The 19,750-nt window shown below is 45.2% G+C and overlaps 1 protein-coding gene and 1 pseudogene across 1 annotated transcript; one reads left to right on the top strand and one right to left on the bottom strand.

The window, feature by feature from the left end:
• The first annotated feature begins 8,197 nt into the window (after positions 1-8,197).
• Positions 8,198-10,383, top strand: LOC141279482 (protein S100-A10 pseudogene; annotated as a pseudogene).
• A 4,886-nt stretch (positions 10,384-15,269) lies between these two features.
• On the bottom strand, positions 15,270-15,873 carry LOC101329660 (BET1 homolog). Its single transcript, XM_073809469.1, has 2 exons — positions 15,724-15,873; positions 15,270-15,502 (listed from the first exon to the last, which is right to left on the bottom strand). The coding sequence occupies exons 1-2, from the start codon at positions 15,833-15,835 to the stop codon at positions 15,270-15,272; spliced, it is 345 nt and encodes a 114-aa protein (XP_073665570.1). The 5' UTR covers positions 15,836-15,873.
• Between the last annotated feature and the right edge of the window lie 3,877 nt (positions 15,874-19,750).

Below are 19,750 nucleotides of genomic sequence, written 5' to 3'. Positions count from 1 at the left end.
GCTTCTACCCAAACACATTCCTCAGGAAATATCTGGATGGCTATGGGGACTGCTGAGTCACTGAATAAGGGTGCAGCCCTCTGCCTCTCCCATAGCCGGCAGACACTCCCGTTACTTGCTGCCTCTGAGGGCAGCCTTCTCTGCCTGCCGCTGGGGTGAGGATGGTACCAGAGCATCTGCCCAGCTGCCGGGTGCTGTGGCCTTCATCTCAGCCTGCCTGCCTCGGGCGCCCCAGGTCAGGAGCTGGGAGATGGGAACACCGCAGTAAAAGATGGGAGATGATCCTTCCATTCTGCTTTCAGTGGGGAATCAAGCCAAGGATCTAATCAAGATGTTAACCTTCATTAGACCTTGTGCAGTTTTAAATATCCTATTCCTAGATGCTCCATCGTGCTCTCCACTAGGGATGCTTTGCTATGATCCCCCAAAGCCATTCTTTCCAAGTTATCTTTATTGACTTGCACTGTGGACCCAGCAGGAGCTTAGGTGGATATTTTTCAGACAGAGCCTCTTGTTACAATAATACGGTTGGATCTGTCCCATCTGCATCTGTGATCTGTGTGAAGGGGTGCTCGCCCAGGACAAGTACCACAGAAGTCGTGTTCTTGGATGCGGGAGGGGAGGGCAGGACCCTCCTCCGCTTTCTTGCAAGCTTGGCTCTTTTGCTAGGAATGGGGGAATTAACGGTAAAAATGAGATCAATAAGTGATCTTTTATTTCAAAACAGAACAAAACAAGAACAAACCTTTTCTCCTAAAGGTCCTACGTAGATACAAAGTGTGTTAAGGAAACTGTCCCCAGCAGTAGATGTTACCGCCCTGCCCACCAACCCCTATTCTATGGCCCATTCTCTTTCCTCCTACCGAGAATGCCTCCCTGCCCCCAGTTTCTACCTCTCTAGAGTCAGCTTGTCCTTCAGTTCCCAGTTTAAGTCCCAATTTCTCTGAGAAGTTTTTCAGCCCCAGTCCACACAGATTTCTCATTTCAATCTTGTTTTGCCAACAAATCGGTACGATCCTTCCTCAGGATCCATGTATCCAGCATCTAAAGTGTCCTTTCTGGGGTGCATCAGAATAGGAATAAGACAGGATAGCATTAAGAGAAAACACTGGGGGCAGGAAATAATAGCGAGTTCAACCCTGACCCAGAAGGCCTCTCTGGATCCCAAGCATTTACAGTCTCATGAATTCAGCTCTTGACAAGGTTCACAGTGAGAAGCACATATTTGAGAAGCTGAAAAAGAAAAAGCCTTTGAAGGTGATCCTGGCCCATTGCCATGTGAGACAGGTGGGGAGGGATTATACAGGGGCAAGAACCTGGGTATCCTATTCTGGCTCAGGAAACGGGGCATGTTTGGAGGGTGAGTGTGAATTTCCGGGCATCTGAAAGGTTTAAGAATTGGGGGAACTCAGTACGGGGATAGTAGGTGGAAGGAAGCTAGTCCTACAAATCCACGGTGGGCAGGATGATGCAGGGATGCTCCCAGAGATGGTGCCCGGCCAGTGAGATGAACCAGTGTGGGAAAAGGCAGGATGGATTATAGATTGGCTCAAGACCTGGGTTGTAACTCTTTGTTAACCAGCAATGTGACTTTTTATGAGCCAAGAAACCTGAAATCTTAATTTCTTTATCTGGATAAAGGAGGTGAAAAAGTCAACTAGGGCTTCCCTGGTGGCGCAGTGGTTGAGAGTCCGCCTGCCGAGGCAGGGGACACGGGTTCGTGCCCCGGTCCGGGAAGATCCCACATGCTGCGGAGCGGCTGGGCCCGTGAGCCATGGCCGCTGAGCCTGCACGTCCGGAGCCTGTGCTCCGCAACGGGAGAGGCCACAACAGTGCGAGGCCCTCTTACCCAAAAAAAAAAAAAAAAAAAAAAAAAAGTCCTTAACTAGATTATAGTTTAAACTTTCCACCCCTGGAAGGTCATTGTCACAATTCTGTGACTATCTGGAACAAGGGCAAGTAGCACAAGCCGCTCATTTCCCAACAGAAGTGGAGGAAGGAGCATACAACAGCATGGGAAGCTGCATGTGAAGGAATTCTGGGGACTGCAGCTCCGTAAACAAATGTTTACTGGGCACTTTATGCAAAGCCCATTCATTCTGAGAGAAACTGGGGCCAAAAATAATATTAGGCATTTCAGAATGGCCATAACTGATATATTTTCCTTTCTAAAAACTTTTTACTGTGCTCAATTCTGTTCATTAGATCAGCCTGCTAAGCGTAACCTTCAGTCTCACAAAGTTAGAAGACAGCTTCATTGATGCATTCTTCTAAAAAGGCATTTTGTGAAGGTTCATACTATCATGCCATAATTTTTATCAACTCTCATGTATAAAGCAAAGTATACTTTCACTACCAAAGACTTTCCAATTAAAACACCACTTAGTACCCATTTAGGGCTTACATTTTTTAAAACTCCCTAGGCTGAACTTTCAAAAACTATGACTTCACCCTCTCCAAGGTTCAGAGTAACTTTCAATCTTTTTTTTTTTTTTTGCGGTACGCGGGCCTCTCACTGTTGTGGCCTCTCCCGTTGCGGAGCACAGGCTCCGGACGTGCAGGCTCAGCGGCCATGGCTCACGGGCCCAGCCGCTCCGCGGCATGCGGGATGTTCCCGGACCGCTGCACGAACCCGTGTCCCCTGCATCGGCAGGCGGACTCTCAACCACTGCGCCACCAGGGAAGCCCTCAATCATTTTTAAGCATCAGTCTGCAAAACATATGAGTGTGATCCAGTCTCATTAGCAAACCCTAAGCAAACGCATACAAGATACTGGATAACGTTTTGCAACCCACCAGCAGCTTCCTTTGGTTCCCTATGCTTATTAGATCATGTAAAAAGAAAATCCAAAATCAGTCTCAGAAATATGTAGGGTGTCAAGATGACATGTACAAACGCTCCTATTAAAGTCTGGACCCAGACCTAAATGTTCACCTGTTTGGATCCAGGGTCTTGAATCAATTGCATGTACATAAACACCCACAAGGACAAGTGCACCTTTATGGAGGAGCCAGCCGGCCGGCGAGGTGAGAAGGTCAGCCCCTACCCTCCACAGCGTTGAGTCGACTCTCACCCTCGGAGGCAGATGGGCACCCAGGCACACGACGTCCCCACTCCCGGAACACGCGGGCCGCCAGAAGGCTTGACAGCGGTGGCAGCGGTCACCGGCCTCGCGTGCCAACCAGAGTGGTGACCGTGTCTCCACCCGGGCCAGACAGACCCAGCAACTCGGCACAGGTGCAGGGACCAATCGCAGTGTGTCTCCGGGCTCACAGCCAATGGGGACGCGCGGTGGCCAGCCAATGAGGGTGCAGGCAGTGGAACAGTGTAACATTTTGTCTGAAGGCTACACAAGAAGGCGGGGAGAGAGGCGGAGGGGCGGGGCTGAACTTCTCACCTTTGCCCGATGGCTCCTTTCCAAGCGGAGGCCCAGGGGGCAGGGAGGGGATACCTCTGTCACCTCAGGTGCCCCAAACGGCTTGTATGTGCCCACAGAGAACTGAACGGATGTCCTCCGACTGGGTCTGCTCACCTGACCTGGAGCCCCAGTATCTTCATCCCTCAGACGGGGCTCTGACACCTGCCTTACGGGGTTATCCTGAGACTTATAGAAGAGGAGGTCAATAAAGGGTCTAGAGCAGAGGCTCCCTGTCTCAGGGGAAAAGATGAGAGCATGCAGGCGTGAGGAAATAGAGAGACGCGTAAAAGGGGGAACCCGGGAATGATGTTTTAAACTAGGGAAGAAGAAATGGGGGTGGGGCTTAAGAGAGGCTGGGCAGAAGAGGCCTTTAAAAGGGGGGGATCAAATAGCAAGAAGAAAAGAGAAAAGGTGCTGACTCTTTGAGACAAGAGGAAACATATTCCTCCAGCTTAGGGAAAAAAATTCATTTTACCCCAAATATAGATAGACTCATGTGTCTAGGATTTTTTTTTTAACATCTTTATTGGAGTATAATTGCTTTACGATGGTGTGTTAGTTTCTGCTTTATAACAAAGTGAATCAGTTATACATATACATATGTTCCCATATCTCTTCCCTCTTAGGTTTCTTTTTGCTTGAATTCTTGCACCCCTGAATGTTTCAGGATGTGGTGTTCCCATGCCTTCAGTTTTACCCTAGGAAGCAGCAGCCAGGCCAGTTGCCCCTTGCTGCTCTCTGACCTGGGGCAAGCTGCTTCACCCCGGGGCAAGGGTGAACCTGAGGTCACACAGCCTCGCTGAAGCAACCTGGGCCTGGTGGCGCTCAAATTGGGGTTCGGATCCAGGATGCACCTCAAAGTGGCCGTGAGGATCACAAATGAGTTCTACCTAAAGCAGACAAATAGGGCGCCTGGCCCGCGCGGACACTCCTGAAATTCAACTTCGGGTCTTTGTGGAACATTAAATTAAACGTTGTGTTATGTAGAAAGAAACTGCCACACGGAAAGCGCCCAGTAGGAGCAAATTCTCCTTCTCCCTTTCAAGGTGAATGTAAAATGTTCATTTTAAAATCAAATTCTGCCTAGGTTGAGGCCCTGTCCCTGCTGGCTGTCCATGACCCAGGGTCACGGAGGGTCCCTGAGGAACGGCTTTTCTCCCCTCCCCCACTCCCTGGTTTCTCTTCCTTGGGAGCAGAGGGCATTCAGGAGTCTGTGTACCTCTGTCTTGGAGAGCCTTACGTTTGCACCGAGAGGGCACACAGAGGTCCAGGAACCAACCTGCCTGGCCTTCATCTAGTCATCCCCTCCCCCCATCAACCACCAACCCACACTCATCTGCCTCACTGTTTGAGGCCCACTGGGGAGCAGATCTGCACCCAGAAGAAATGCAGTCCTGGGGTGGGATGTTGCTACGAGGGTTCCTTACCTGCCGCAGCCTGATTTCTTTATAGAAAATGAAGATCTCTGGTCCACTTAAGTCAACCTTCCCCGCAGCTGTGAGGCAGGAGGCTCTGCTCATGAACCCTGGGACCTCTGGGTGGTCTCTCACCAGCTTTGGATGCAATCAGAGTTCTCCACGGCAACAGCCAAGGACACCCCATCACCTTCTGACCCTGACCCCTCCCTCCCAGTACCAGAGATCCTGCCCTGTACATGCCTCCTCAAGGTAACGTAGATCCTGCCCCCAATGCCAGCCCCCTAAGTAGCATAGATTCCGCCCTGAAATACCCCTGCCCTCCACCAGTCTGATCGCACTTCCTCCCCTCAGATCCAGCTCCACACCTGTCCCAATGGGGAGCTAACATTCTTGCATTAATGCCAACCCAGTATGGCCACTCGTGTTCTGTGTCCTCGGCCTTAACTTTCTGGTTGGAGAAACAGCCTTTTTCACTTGTTCTCCATTGTTGGGGATGACGTATTTAAGATCATTTAAAAATAAAAATGGAGGAACTGTGGTTCAGGCGTATCCAATGGAGCCGGGTGGCCATTGTGGATGTGGTTTCAGACACATTCTTGCATCAACTCCTGAATTTTCTGAACTATCTCAAACTCAAGGACATCATCAGCTGTTTTCAAAACAATATCTGCTAGCAGCTGCCAGTTGCAACCTTATGGTCTCAGGGTCTCCCCTTGTAGCTATGCAACCGTTTTGGGCCCCAACCAATCCGTGCTTAACAAGCACCCTTACTTCGTGCCAGCTCCAATCCTAATTCTTGGCAAACAACTTATTTAATTTTATGGGTTTTGCATATATAAGCCTCCTTCATTTTGTGGTCCGGTGGAAGACAATTCAAGTGCTTTTTGAATCTGTGTCTCCTGGGCTACAGTCCTCATTTTGGCTCACATGAAACTCTCCTCTATCCCTTATTATAAATTGTTTATTGATTATTTACATCAACATTGTTTTCCATCCACTTCATGTGATGAAGGGCAGGGAGTCTCAGACTCTATCTCCTCCAAACAAAATAAGAGTGATGGATCGTGTACTGAGCACCTACTATGTTCCTAATCCTTGTGGATGACCTTGTGAAGCGTCTTCTCTTGCTCATTTTAGATGGGGAAGCCAGCTCAGAGAAGGGCAGTGACCTGCCTGAGGTTTAAACACCTAAAGTTCTCTCTGGTCTTCTGCTCACCACGCCTCCTTGGGTGGCATTTAGTGAAAGGAATATTAACTATCTTTGACCAGAGAGAAATTTGCATGATTTTGTAAGTTTCAGAGCAAAAGACCCTCAGCTGTGAACTGAGGTCTGTGGACAGTAGCTTATAGGGAGGGATGAGGAAGGCAGAGATCCATGGAGACGTACATTCTCTGACTCCAGTTAGGAGCTCCCAGCACTGCTGCTAAGAGGAACCTTGGATGCAAGCTCAGATGGGCTTTTGCCCTCCATTTCCTTTGCACAAGGGCAGATTCTGGCTTCCAGGAGAGGCTGGGAATATAGTAGGCTCCTTTATGGGGAGCAGGTATTGCTGGGTCAGCATGGCTGGGCACTTTCTGCTGTAGAAGAGCAGATATATGACTACCAAGACATGTCCCAGGGTGAGAGTACCCATCCTCCCCTGACCTCCAGAGTAAAACTCCCAAAGGCTCAGGGCCTGTCATCATGACAAGGGACTTCCTTCTGGGGTTTCTGTTTTTAGGGTTTAATGTATATGAAAGTGTTTTGAAATGTAGAAAGAGCTATACAAATACTGATATAGAAAGTTGAGGCTTGAAACTATAAAATTCCTAGAAGAAGACATATGGGAAAATCTTCATAACATTGGTTTTGGCAATGATTTCATGGATATGACACTGAAAGAACAGGCAACGAAAGCCAAAATAGACATCAAACTAAAGCCTTCTGCACAGCAAAGGAAACACTCAACAGGGTAAAAATGCACCCCAGAGAATGGGAGAAAGTATTTGCAAATCTTATGTCTCGTAAGGGGTAATATCCAAAATATGTAAGGAACTCCTACTACCCAACAGCAAAAAAACAAATAACCTTTTTAATAAATGGGCAAAGGACTTGAACTGTTTTGAAAACAAGACATACAAATGGCCAACAGCTATATGAAAAGGTGCTCAGCACCACTAATCATCAGGGAAATGCAAACCAAAACCACAATGAGATATCACATCATACCTGTTAGGATGGCCATTATCAAACAAACCAAGTCTGGCAAGGATGTAGAGAAATTGGAACCCTGTGCACTGTTTCTGGGAATGTAAAATGGTGCAATTATTAGGGAAAACAATATGGAGGTTCCTAAAAAAATTAAAAATAGAACTAACATATGATCCAGCAATCCCACTTCTACGTATTTATCTGAAAGAACTGAAAGCAGGATCTTAAAAAGATGTCTGCACGCATGTTCATTTCAGCATTATGCACAATAGCCAAGAGGTAGAAGCAACCTAAATGTCCATTGACAGATGAATGAATAAAGAAAATGTGGTATAGACATACCATGGAATATCATTCAGTCATAAAAAAAGATGGATAAACCTTGAGGACATTATGCTAAGTGAAACAAACCAGTCACAGAATGAGAAATACTGCATGATTCTACTTATATGAGGTATCTAGAGTAATCAAACTCATAGAAACAGAGAGTAGAGTGGTGGTTGCCAGGGGCTGGGGGAGTTGCCAGAGGGAAATGGGGAATTGCTGTTTAATGGGTATAGAGTTTCAGTCACGGATGAAAAATTTCTAGAAATCCCTGTACAACATTGTGCATATAGTTAATAATATGGTACTGTACACTTATGAATGTGTTGAGGGTAAATCTCATTTTATGTGTGTGTGTGTGTGTGTGTGTGTGTGTGTGTGTGTGTGTGTTTACCACAATTGAAAAAAAAAAAGAAGAGGCTAAGTGATTTACTCAAAATTGAAAAGCTAATCAATGTGGTCTCATTTTGGGTTTTTTCCCATTATTATAGTGTAACTCATGAAACTTTGTGGTCAAATGTATTCTTTACTCATTCAATATATATATATATTTTTGGCCACACTGCATGGCATCTGGGATCTTAGTTCCCTGACCAAAGATCAAATCTGCACCCCCTGCAGCGGAAGCATGGTGCCCTAACCACTGGACTGCCAGGGAATTCCCCATTAAAGAAATATTTATTGCATGTCCACTATGTGCCAAACATTGTTTTAGGTGCTGGAGATATGACCATGAACAAAACAGACATAAATGCTGATCCTTGTTGAATTTTAATTCTAGTGCTGGGAAGATTAAAAAAAAAAAAGACCAACGTGTTTATAGTATATTAGAAGGTGATAAACTAAACCCGCATCCCAGCTAGCCAAGTGACCCCTCCACACCTTGCGCTAAGGTTTCAACAGACCTCACCGAAATGCCATGTCAAATGCAACATGCCATGGAAACCATGATGTTCACGTTTCACAAATTTGCTGGGGATAAAGTCTACTTTACAAAGGAGGACCTGAGGATACTCATGGAAAAGGAGTTCCCTGGATTTTTGGAAAATCAAAATATTGAAGGATCTGGACCCGTAGTAAGATGGTTAAGTGGGCTTCCAGAGCTCCTTTTTGCTAAATTCTGGGCTCACTATTGCGTGCGATGACTATTTTGTGGTACACATAAAGCAGAAGGGAAAGAAGAAGGCAGCGTGGAGCCATTACTCCCACCATGATTAGAGTTCTCCCACTGGGGCTCTTAAGGAATCTGTCCCATAGCTTCCCCTGTATAAGGATTTCATGAGCAGATAGGGCCCCTTAGAAAATGTACAAATAAAATCCAACTCCCATTTGACAAGCAGAGAAAGCAGAGTCAGTTAAAGCCAGATAAGCATTTTTTAAAAAATAAATTTATTTATTTATTTATGGCTGCATTGGGTCTTCGTTGCTGTGCGCACGCTTTCTCTAGTTGTGGCGAGTGGGGGTTACTCTTTGTTGCTGTGCACGGGCTTCTCATTGCAGTGGCTTCTCTTGTTGCGGAGCACGGGCTGTAGGCGCGAAGGCTTCAGTAGTTGTGGTTCGCAGGCTCTAGAGCACAGGCTTAGTAGTTGTGGCACACGGGCTTTGTTGCTCTGCGACATGTGAGATCTTCCTGGACCAGGGATCGAACCCGTGTCCCCTGCATTGGCAGGTGGATTCTTAACCACTGCGCCACCAGGGAAGTCTCAGATAAGCTTTTTTTTTTTTTTGCGGTATGTGGGCCTCTCACTGTTGTGGCCTCTCCCGTTGCGGAGCACAGGCTCCGGATGTGCAGGCTCAGCGGCCATGGCTCACAGGCCCAGCCGCTCCGCGGCATGTGGGATCTTCCCAGACCGGGGCACGAACCCGTGTCCCCTGCATCGGCAGGCGGACTCTCAACCACTGCGCCACCTGGGAAGCCCCCCAGATAAGCTTTTCATTTTTATATTGGTCACATCCTCTTGCCCTCAATAAACAACTTACTTTTTTTCGTTCCTAAAAAGATGGTGATATGATAAAGGCTAAGAAGGAAAATAAAGCAGGGGAGGGAGATAGGGAGTACAGGGGGAGGCGGTCCACTTTAAATAGGTAGCGGGCGTAGCAAATGCAAAACCCCTTGGGCAGGATTGTGTCAAGTGCAGAGCAAGGCATCCCTGTGGCTGGAGCAGAACGAGAGAGTGAGTGAGGAGGAGGATGGTGAGAGATGAGGTCAGAGGAGCAAAGGGCAGGGGGCAGGGCTTTCCTGGGACCTCTCTGGCTGCCGTATCAAGAAGAGGCAGTGAGGAAGTGATGGGGGAAGCCTGGAGGCAAGTTAAGCCCTTACAATAACACAGGTGAGAAAATATGAGAGCTGGTGGTGGACGAGGTTAGAAATCACTAGATGTTGAAGACAAAGCCCACAGAATATCCTGATGGGTTGATGGTGGGAGGACACCACAGAAAGAGGGGAGTCAAAGGTGACTCCCTGGTTTTGAGCCTGGAGAGCTGGAAGGATGAAATGAAAGGATGAGGAAGACCATGGGTCAGGCAGGTTCAGTTCTTGTAAATCAAATCATTGGTCAACTCCTTTATTCACTTGCTACATAAAATGAATTTTAATTATACAAAGCATACACATTCCCCTTGTAAAAATGGAAACATTTGAGCCCACCTTGGTCTTATCTCCACCTTTATAGATTTAACTACTGTTATTTGTTTGGTATGAATGCTCCCAGATCCTTTGCTAGATGTTTACGTAGCTACAGATATTCCCTTGGAAAATACAGTTTTGTGAGTTCTGGAAGGAAAGAAGTTTACATAAATACATCACTCTGCAACTTGCTGTTTTCATTCAATAATATGAGTTGGAAATGAGTTCATACTTGTACATAGAGATCTACCTCATTTGTTTTCATGACTGCATAATATTCCTTATATTAGACAACTTTAAAGGAATGGTGATTTCATTTGAAAGTGGAGAAAACTTTTGAAAGGTGTATTAGTCAGGGTTCTTCAGAGAATCAGAATATATTTATACAGGGGCGGAGAGAGGTATGGGGGACAGGCAGGGGAAGCTGCCCTAATTATTGCAGAAGGTAGAAACAGGATTGCAGAGAGCAAGGAGTTGTTTTTTAGGAAAAGTGGCAACAGAGATGGGATTCCCCCATGCTGTCCTCAACTCAGTGTTTGCGAAGGCATATTTCTTATTAACCTAGGAGATGTGAATTGTTCCAGCAGTGAAAGTGAATGATTTTATAGACTCATAAACTCATGGATTCCTGCTGCTGGCAGTCTCATGCCATTATTGGCAGTTTACTGCCCTGTGTAAATGGGGACTTTGCTGCCACGTGGGGTGGAAGGCAGAGGGTTGGAGGCAGGCAGGTTCTCACTCTAATTTGAGCTGCTCCTCAAGAGATATGATCATGGGACTTCCCTGGTGGCACAGTAGTTAAAAATCCTCCTGCCAATGCAGGGGACACGGGTTCGAGCCCTGGTCTAGGAAGATCCCACATGCCGTGGAGCAACTAAGCCTGTGCGCCACAACTACTGAGCCTGTGCTCCAGAGCTCCCGAGCCACAACTACTGAGCCCACGTGCCACAACTGCTGAAGCCCGCGCACCTAGAGCCCGTGCTCTGCAACAAGAGAAGCCACCGCAATGAGAAACCCGCGCACCGCAACAAAGAGTAGCCCCCGCTCTCAGCAGCTAGAGAAAGCCTGCGTTCAGCACCGAAGACCCAACACAGCCAAAAATAAATAAAAATTTAAAAATTTATTTTTAAAATAAAGGAGAAATGTGGTCTGGGAGAAGGTGGATCACTTTCAGTCTTTGGGATAATCTTAGAGATAATCTCTAAACAGACAGACCAAGGTTCGCAGCAGGTGCCTTATACCAGCATGAGGCCCATGGACTGAAAGGGCTGGAAGGACCCCAGGGTTCTTCTTAACCCAAGGTCTTTATGTTGCAGCTGAGGAAGCTGGACAACTTGATCATCAGAGTTCAGGTGTAAGGTCCTATCTTTTGTTCTGAAAACTGAATTGTATAAGCATAGGATTGGGAATTCCGAGTTTAGCATCAATTTATATTTAAAAGTTTTGGGTGGATCGTTGATAAAAGCTTTGTGTGAGTCAGCACTAAGATATGGTTATGAAAAATGAACATGCTATATTTAAAGGCAGTCATTATATTTATAAAATAAAATTAATACATGTTCATGGTAGGGAATTTGAAAAATATTAAAAAGTATATAGACAAAGTCAGAAATCACCCATAAAATCCAACATCTCTACTACCTAAAGCCAATAAGTGTAGATATTTTGTGTGTACGTATAGGTCAAAAATATTATATAAGGCAATCATGTTGCATCTACAATTCTGTATTGCACTTAAAATTAAACTTTTTATTTTGAGATAATTGTAGATTCACATGCAGTTGTAAGAAATAATACAGAGATCCCACGTACCCGCTACCAAGTTTTCCCCAATGGTAACATCTTGGCAAAACTATAGTACAATATCACAAGCGGCACGTTGACATTTATAATCCACTGATATTATTCAGATGTCCCTCTTTTACTTAAACACATTTGTGAGTGTGTGTGTGTTTAGTTCTCTACAGTTTTATCATGTGTGTAGTTTCATGTATCCACAACCACAGTGAAACCCAGAATAGTTCCAGTACCACAAGGAGTTCTCATTTTGCCCTTTTATAATCACACCCCCTTACTCTCATACCCGCTCACTCATTCCTGACCCGTGGCAACCACTAATCTGTTCTCCATGTCTAAATTTTGTGTTTTCAAAGATGTTATATAAATGAATCACAATGGCCTTTTGAGATATATATATATATATATATATATATATATATATATAAAATATATAAAACATTTTAGAATTGTTTTTTTCCAATCAGCATAATTTCCTTGAGATCTGTCCAGTTGTGTATCACTAATTCACTTCTCTTTATTGCTGAGTACTATTCTGTGCTATGGATGTACCAGTTTGTTTAACTAGAGGAGGTGAGGTAGGTCAGCCGTATTGCCTGTTGTCCCTGTTTATTTTAGCCTCTACCAAAAAGAGTTGAAGGACATCAGCGTTGTTTCCAGTTTTTGGCGATTAAATAAAGCCGCTATGAGCACTCATGTACAACTTTTTATGTGAAGATATGTTTTCATTTCTCTGGGACAGATGTCCAAGAACTTGATGACTGGGTAACGTAGTAATTTTGTGTTTAATTTATAAGAAACTGCCTAAAATTTTTTTTGAAGTGTGAATCACATTTTTTTTTTCCTTTTGGCCATGCCACGCAGCTTGCAGGATCTTAGTTCTCAGACCAGGGACTGAATCCGTGCCCCCTGCAGTGAAACCGCAGAGTCCTAACCACTGGACCACCAGGGAAGTCCCTGAATCACACATTTTTAACATGTAGTGTGAATATTTCTCTAAGTAATAAAGTAGGCTTTGCAAAAAAGATTTTAAATGACAACATTATATTGCATGGGATGGGTATAGCATAATTTATTTAAGCTTTTCCCTAACGTTGAACATTTTGGTTGTTTCAGATTTCTCTTTCCCTGTAGAAATCATGATTAGACGCCTGCATGTGCAGTTGGTGTGAAGAACAGGCCGGCTGGAACTGTTCTTGCCGTGCCCGGTGATGAGAAGGTTCTGAAAGATTGATTTGTGCTAACTTCACTGCACAGGGGCCTGAGGGAGACATCAGAATGCCACCCTTTTTGTCATTCAGCAAGAAATACAACCATCGCACACACAGGGAGTATGCATGGTACCACTGGCATAAACGACATCCCCTTTGGCTGGGTTGGAAGGCTAACATAATTGTAAACTCCTTTTTAGTTTACCAGGAGAAAGACACCAGAATGCCACAACTCTTCCTGTGGTCAAGTGCCAGGGTGATCAGATGGTCCCCTGGTGAGCTTGGAACCAGGAAAAGGGTGGACTACCTCTAATGGCTCCATTTTCGTGGTCTAGTGCCTTCTTCTCATCTTGGGAACGGTCTTGTCATAGAACAGAACTCAGGATATCTGCTGGCCGAGATGCACACGAGGGCTTCAGTGGGCTCTGCCCATGGTCACTCTCTTGATTTCTGCATGTCTGTGTGCAAAACCTCTTCTGATGGACACTATTTATTTTGTGAATTGATGCCCTCAATCAAGTCCTGTGAGCCAGTAGCTTTTCTCTCTCCTTCCATTGACTGTCTTTGGTTTTTGATCCATTTTGGGTGGATTCTGCCATTCAGCGCTCAGTGGGAAATGCAGTTTCCTCATTCCTAAGTTCTTGGAGGATACTTTATTGTAGCCTCTGAGTACTTACAGCTTCTACTATTATAAATGTTTCATTATTACAAATAACTTGCGCTCTTACAAACAACCCATTCTACATGCACCTTGTCTTTTTAAAATTATTTCTTTAAGGGAAATTTTAGAAGCGTAGTCATTGGGTTCAAGAGTATGAACATTTTTTTTGTTGGTGGCGGTGATCATTGATAATGCCATCCCTAGAAAAGTATAATAGCTCATTCTGGAGCTCTGTGAGAACGCCCGCTTCATTTTATGTTTATCAATACTGGCCAGTAGACGTTTTAATGCAAATTTGGTGAGTGAAAAGGGCATCTGTTCTAATTTGTATGTCATCGATTTTCAATGGGCTGAGAGCTAACGTGTCAACAGCCTGCCCCCTAAGGCAAGGCCAAGGGTTATCAGCAGGGCTGGGCCACTTCCAGTTTTCAGAAGTGCTCAGAACTTTGTATGGCACTGACCACAGTAAGAAAAGATTCCTCTGCTGAAGGCAATGGCGATGGAAGCTCTGTACTGAGCATGTAACTTGGAGTGCCAGGCAGTACAGACAGGTGGGCTTCATTCATTCATTAATTCAACAAACAGCTCTTGAGTACCTCCTTTCAAGGGGCTATGCTAGGAATTGGAGGATCAGCCAGACACACTCTCCACTCTCAGGAGTTTATAATCAAGGAGATGAGACAGACAGATAGTTACAAAGCAATGTGATAAGCACAAACAGGGTGCTAAGCCGTAGGAACAGAGAGAGGGAAACACCAAGTGCAACCTGAGGGGTAAGGCCAGGGATGACTAGGTTGAGTCTTTTTTTTTTTTTTTACTTTTCTTGAACATTCTATTTCCATTCAGAGCTTAGCAATTACTTTAACTTCACATTATTCTGTCATAAATGATAACCAAATGGCCTAAGTAGTTAAAATCATAAAACTATGATAAGCCAAGTCAATGGTATATATATAAAGTTAATATAAAATGACAACTATACGGGTACACATTTGTTTTGAATCTTACTAGAAATATGCCAAAATAACAAGTTTTATTAAAGAATGAGGTCCTTGGGCAGAGGCGGAAGAAGAGTCATATCATCAAAAATTATTAGGAAAACTGTAGGTAAAAAGACATCAGCCTACAATTTTAACCAAATAGAGGAGGCAAGGAGAGTACATCATCAGGGGCGATGACAGTTCAGGGAAATACATTTACCATCCATCACAAACTTTCTCACCACCTCAAGAGCTCAGCACAAGGCTGTCCAGGCATTGTTATTTTCCCACTAAGTTTCTTTATGTGGAACATAAACCTACATTTATGGTAACAACAGGATATTACACTGCTATTTAACCTGACAGCAAAAAACAGGAAAAAAACTTCTTAGGGCCAGACTGACCTCGGCCCATGTCAATACCCCTGAAAATAGGGGCAAAAAAATGAATCATTAAGAAACAGTATCCAAAGAGCACTGTATTATCTAATGTGACTTATAAGACAAGTAAAATCCAGTAATCTTTGATGGAAAAAGCCATAGCATTATTTGAAATTTAGGAATGTTTTGATGCTGAATTTTTACTGAAGTGGTACTCCAAGCCGTGAAGTTGGAACAAATTCCAAACTCACAGTTGCTTGCATCACCTCGGTTTAATAATCCAATAAATGACAGAAAAGGACAACCATGAAACCAGCAGCTTTGTTTGGCCCCCTCTGGATAAAATCTTCAGTTTTCCCATGGCTTGACCTAGAAATCCAGTTGTAGAATCAAACTGTGAATCCATTTCAGCTAATAATTTATTTTGATGTTTAACTTCATGGCCTATTTCAATGGAAAGAGATTTTATAGCAGTTACTTTGTTTCTCAGACTTTCTTGCTTTTTTTTTTTTTTTTGCGGTACGCGGGCCTCTCACTGTTGTGGCCCCTCCCATTGCGGAGCACAAGCTCCGGACGCGCCGGCTCAGCGGCCATGGCTCACAGGCCCAGCCGCTCCGCGGTATGTGGGATCTTCCCAGACCGGGGCACGAACCCGTGTCCCCTGCCTCGGCAGGCGGACTCTCAACCACTGCGCCACCAGGGAAGCCCTCTCAGACTTTCCGTGAGTCTCTCATTTTCTTCTTCACCGGCACTATACCCACTATTAGGGTAGCCATAGTTCCCATAGTTGCCAGGAGGTACTCCTTCACCCAGGCCTGCACGCCTCATCCTGCCAGAGGAGCGGGGGAAAAGGCGGGCGGAGGGGTGGGTAGGAAGAGGCCAGGGGCCACCCCGACCGCGTGCTCAGTACCAGGGCCCGGCGAAACACCAACTTCTTCCCCTAAAGCGCCACGACAACAATGTAGTCTCTAGGTTGAGTCTTAAAGGATAGGAGTTCAAGGGAACAATCACAGGCAGAGTCAGGCAAAGGATCGTGTGAAAAGAAATCTCAGAAACTGTAGGTTAAACAAAGGGCAGCCCAGAACATCAAGATTAGAAGTAAGGGCAAGAGGTGAAATTCTAAGGTACCCCAGAACCTTAGAGAGCTCCAGGTGCTCTTATAACTCTGATCTGTTATCTGTGGCACCCGGGGTTAAACTGATTGATCCCTGCCCCAGGCAGAATGCTCCAGCCATTAAAGAGACCCTGCATGGTGAGTCTGAGCTCCAGTACTCTTCAGAAGTGGGGTGTATTCATCCTCATTCAGCCACGTGGCCTGTCTCACAAGTTGACTGATTCAGTGATGCTGCTGTGAGCACTGGTGGACTTGGAATCAGAAACGTCAACTCGAGACCTTGAATAAATCATTTAGTCTCCCTGAATCTCAGTGTTTTGTTTCTGAGATGAGGGGAAAAAGACTTCATAGGGCTGCAAGAGGTTCAGATGAAATAAGGCATGTAAAAGTGTTTTGTAGCTACAAATCTTATGGTTATTACTATTACTATTGAGCTTAACATAGTCATTTATTCGTGGAAGCTCTGTTAATTGGCAGCTGACCCCTTCTAGCCTCCTCTCAGACACACGTGTTCCTAAGAATCCCCTGGAACTTGGTCCAGCTGCAGATTCCCAGGCACCATCCCAAGCAATTCTGATTGAGTGGGTCTGGGTTGGTCCCATGAGTTTGTAATTTAACAAGACCTTGAAGTAATTATGATGCAGGTGGCGACACAATCACACGCTGGAGAAACGGGAACTGAGTTCTACTGGGTTGGCCAAAAAGTTCGTTCAGTTAATGAATACGTTGTTCGATAAAGTTCTTGGTGAAAATGAAAAACGTGCCTTTTATTTTTACTTAAAACTGAATGAACTTGTTGGCCAGCCCAATACAGTCGAATGTAGCAGGACTAAAGCCTCCTTCACCATTCTGAACTGAGTCTCCAAAAATGCTTCTGAACGCAACTGGTACAATTAAGTTTGAGACGCCTGTAGGATACCCAAGTGGAAATGTCCCCAGGTATTTGGGTAGCAGCTCAGGAGAAAGGTCTGGGTTGGAGGTAAGATTTGGGAGTCCTCAGTGTACAGGTAACAGATGAAGCCTTCACGAGGGTGGGGTAGGATAGCCGTGCTTCAGGTCCCAGCACTGCTTACTGTTTATGGGTCCCCGTTTGTTTTAGCTTCTACCAAAAAGAGTGTGTCTGGATGTCCCATGGTCTCCTCTTCCGGAGTTCTCTCTACCCACAAATGGCACGATCAGATGCCCAAGTCAGAAACCTGCCAATCACTATCTCTGCTCCTCACTCATCTTAGCTAATTAATCACCAAGTTGAGCTGATTCCACTCCTCCATAATTCTCAAACCCTCCCCCTGCCCCTGCAATCTTCATCCCCACTGCCACCGTCTACTCTCATCTCTTGCTTGGAGTGCCACAGGCTCCTAGCTGACTTCCATCTTCCTTCCAGCCCTGTTCTCATCCAATCCAGCCTCCACTCTGAAGTCATCCTGCTCCTCCAACCAGCCAGAGCTAGTCCTGAGGGCAGACACCCTGGTCTTGCATATAATTGTGTCCCTGACACCTAGCACAGTGCCTGGCATCTAGTAGGTGTTCATTAAATGTTTACCCCTCGTCCCGTCCCCGTGCTCCGTGCCCTCCCTTCTCTCCCAACTCGAAGCCTCAAGGGCAAAGAGAGATTATTAGATTGGAAGAAAAGATAACTTGTGGTTCTCCTTGTGGGTACCCGCATACTTTTCATTGTATAACGGGACTGCTGCGGGCCCCACTAGCACCTGCTTAAACGAACATCAGTCTGTCTACCTGTTACTTTCATAGCAGGCGTCAGAGCATAAACAGTAAAGGCTTAATCAGACACGCTGGAGCTGATGAGTGAGCTGGAGAATCTAGTGCCTTCTCCGGTTACATAAAGAAACTCAGTTAAATGTCTCCAAACATTTTGAAAGAGAGAGTAAAATGGTAGGAAGGGAAGATGGGGGAAGAGGAATGCTTTGTACAGGAAACCGGTCAGAAGCCCACAGAGCCTACACACGAGTGACCCAAGAGTTTACATTCCCTCTAACTGGGCTGTCCTGCTTGAATGTGGTGGGTCCACACTGAATTTGTCCTCATTTATAATTCAGTAAATTTTTATTGAGCCTGTACTATAAGCCAGACACTGCTTTAGGCAATGGGGATACAGTAACAAACAATTCAGACAAAAATGTCTGTTCTCATGAAGCATGTATTTTTGAGGGGGGAGGGGGACAGACAACAAATAAGAAAAATATCTAGTTTGTTGGATGGTGATAAGTGCTACGGAGAAAGACAGAGCAAGGCAAGGGGTCTAGGAATTCTGGAGGTATAGAACTGCTATTTTGTACAGGATGATCAGACCTTTCTGAGAAGGTGACATTAGTGCAAACGTGTGGAGCCTCCTTTGTGTGTTTGCTCAAATGAGCTATCCATATGGATATCTGGGAGAAGGCATGCCTGGTAGAGGAAAGAGTTCCTACTAAGGCCCAGAGGAACTGCATTTTGTTGATCAGAAAACCAGTCTGAGTTGGTTTTATAGGCTCTGGTCGGAAATTGCCATGGCCGTTGGAGGTGCAGGAGGTGGGAGCTGTGGCTTCAGCTTCAGGCGCCTTTAGGGGAATTTGATTCGCAACTTTCCTGTAGGGGGAGGTTTGGGCATTGGATGCTTGTCAGGATTTCCCAAGTTCACTTTTGAAGATCTGAGATCCCAGTCAACATAGGATTTGCCCAGGTTCTCAGTAATCACAGAGGCGACTCTTCTTGCCTGCCCTGTGTGGCAAGGCTGTTTGCCTGGGGTATGCTTACACCTTTGGAGACAGGTAAAGCAGGCAGAGTGGAACAGGTCTCTACCTTGTCTTGCCACGGGTTTTGCTTTTTGTTATATTTTCACGTTTCTCTAGTGCAGATCAGAACACCCTTGGGGCTAAATTTCCATGCAGTAGGATTGGAGGATCTGAGCAGAGTTGCAGTAATGATTCTGAGTAGTATTTTGATAAAGCCATACCATTAGAGGGAAGGAGAAGGGAACAAACTTTGAAATTTACTGATGGGCTATTCACTGTGCTAAGCGTTTACCATACTGATACATTAAATACATTTTCATTATTACTCTGGAAGGTAGGTGGAAAGTGAGGCTCAAAGATATTGACTATTTCCCTGCTTACAAAAATATATGCACTTTATAAAAATGTCAAATAAAAAACCATAAAAAATAGGAAGTGAAAGTCCCTCAGAGTCTCACCTCTTAGAGGAAACAACTACAGGCGGTTAGTGTTCAATCTTCCTGAATTTTAAAAATGTACACACAGGCACATACGTATACCTTTTTTCTGCCCCCCAAGAAACTGGGACCGTATTATACATATTGTTCTGAAACTTGCCTTTTTTCTCAGAACGGTGTGCCTTGGTTATCGTGCTGTGTTAATAAATCTTATTAATGAAAGCAGGCTTTTTGGGGAGTTAGAGCTCTCTGGTAACACAACACCTGGTTGTGTGACTTCACACAAGTCACTTTGCCTCTTAGGACTACAGTTTCCCCCATTTGTAAAACGAGGGCAGGCAGATCACAGAGGATTCCGCGAGGTAATGCCAACAAGCAGGTCACCTCAGCCCCTCGCCCGCCTCGTGACGATCTGGGATAATCTCCAAGGTCCAGCCCTACTTGACTTGGACGGCAGCCG

Source organism: Tursiops truncatus, chromosome 9 (genome assembly GCF_011762595.2).
Source record: "Tursiops truncatus isolate mTurTru1 chromosome 9, mTurTru1.mat.Y, whole genome shotgun sequence".
Taxonomy (NCBI): domain Eukaryota; kingdom Metazoa; phylum Chordata; class Mammalia; order Artiodactyla; family Delphinidae; genus Tursiops; species Tursiops truncatus.
This window is presented reverse-complemented; position numbering and strand designations above follow the sequence as displayed.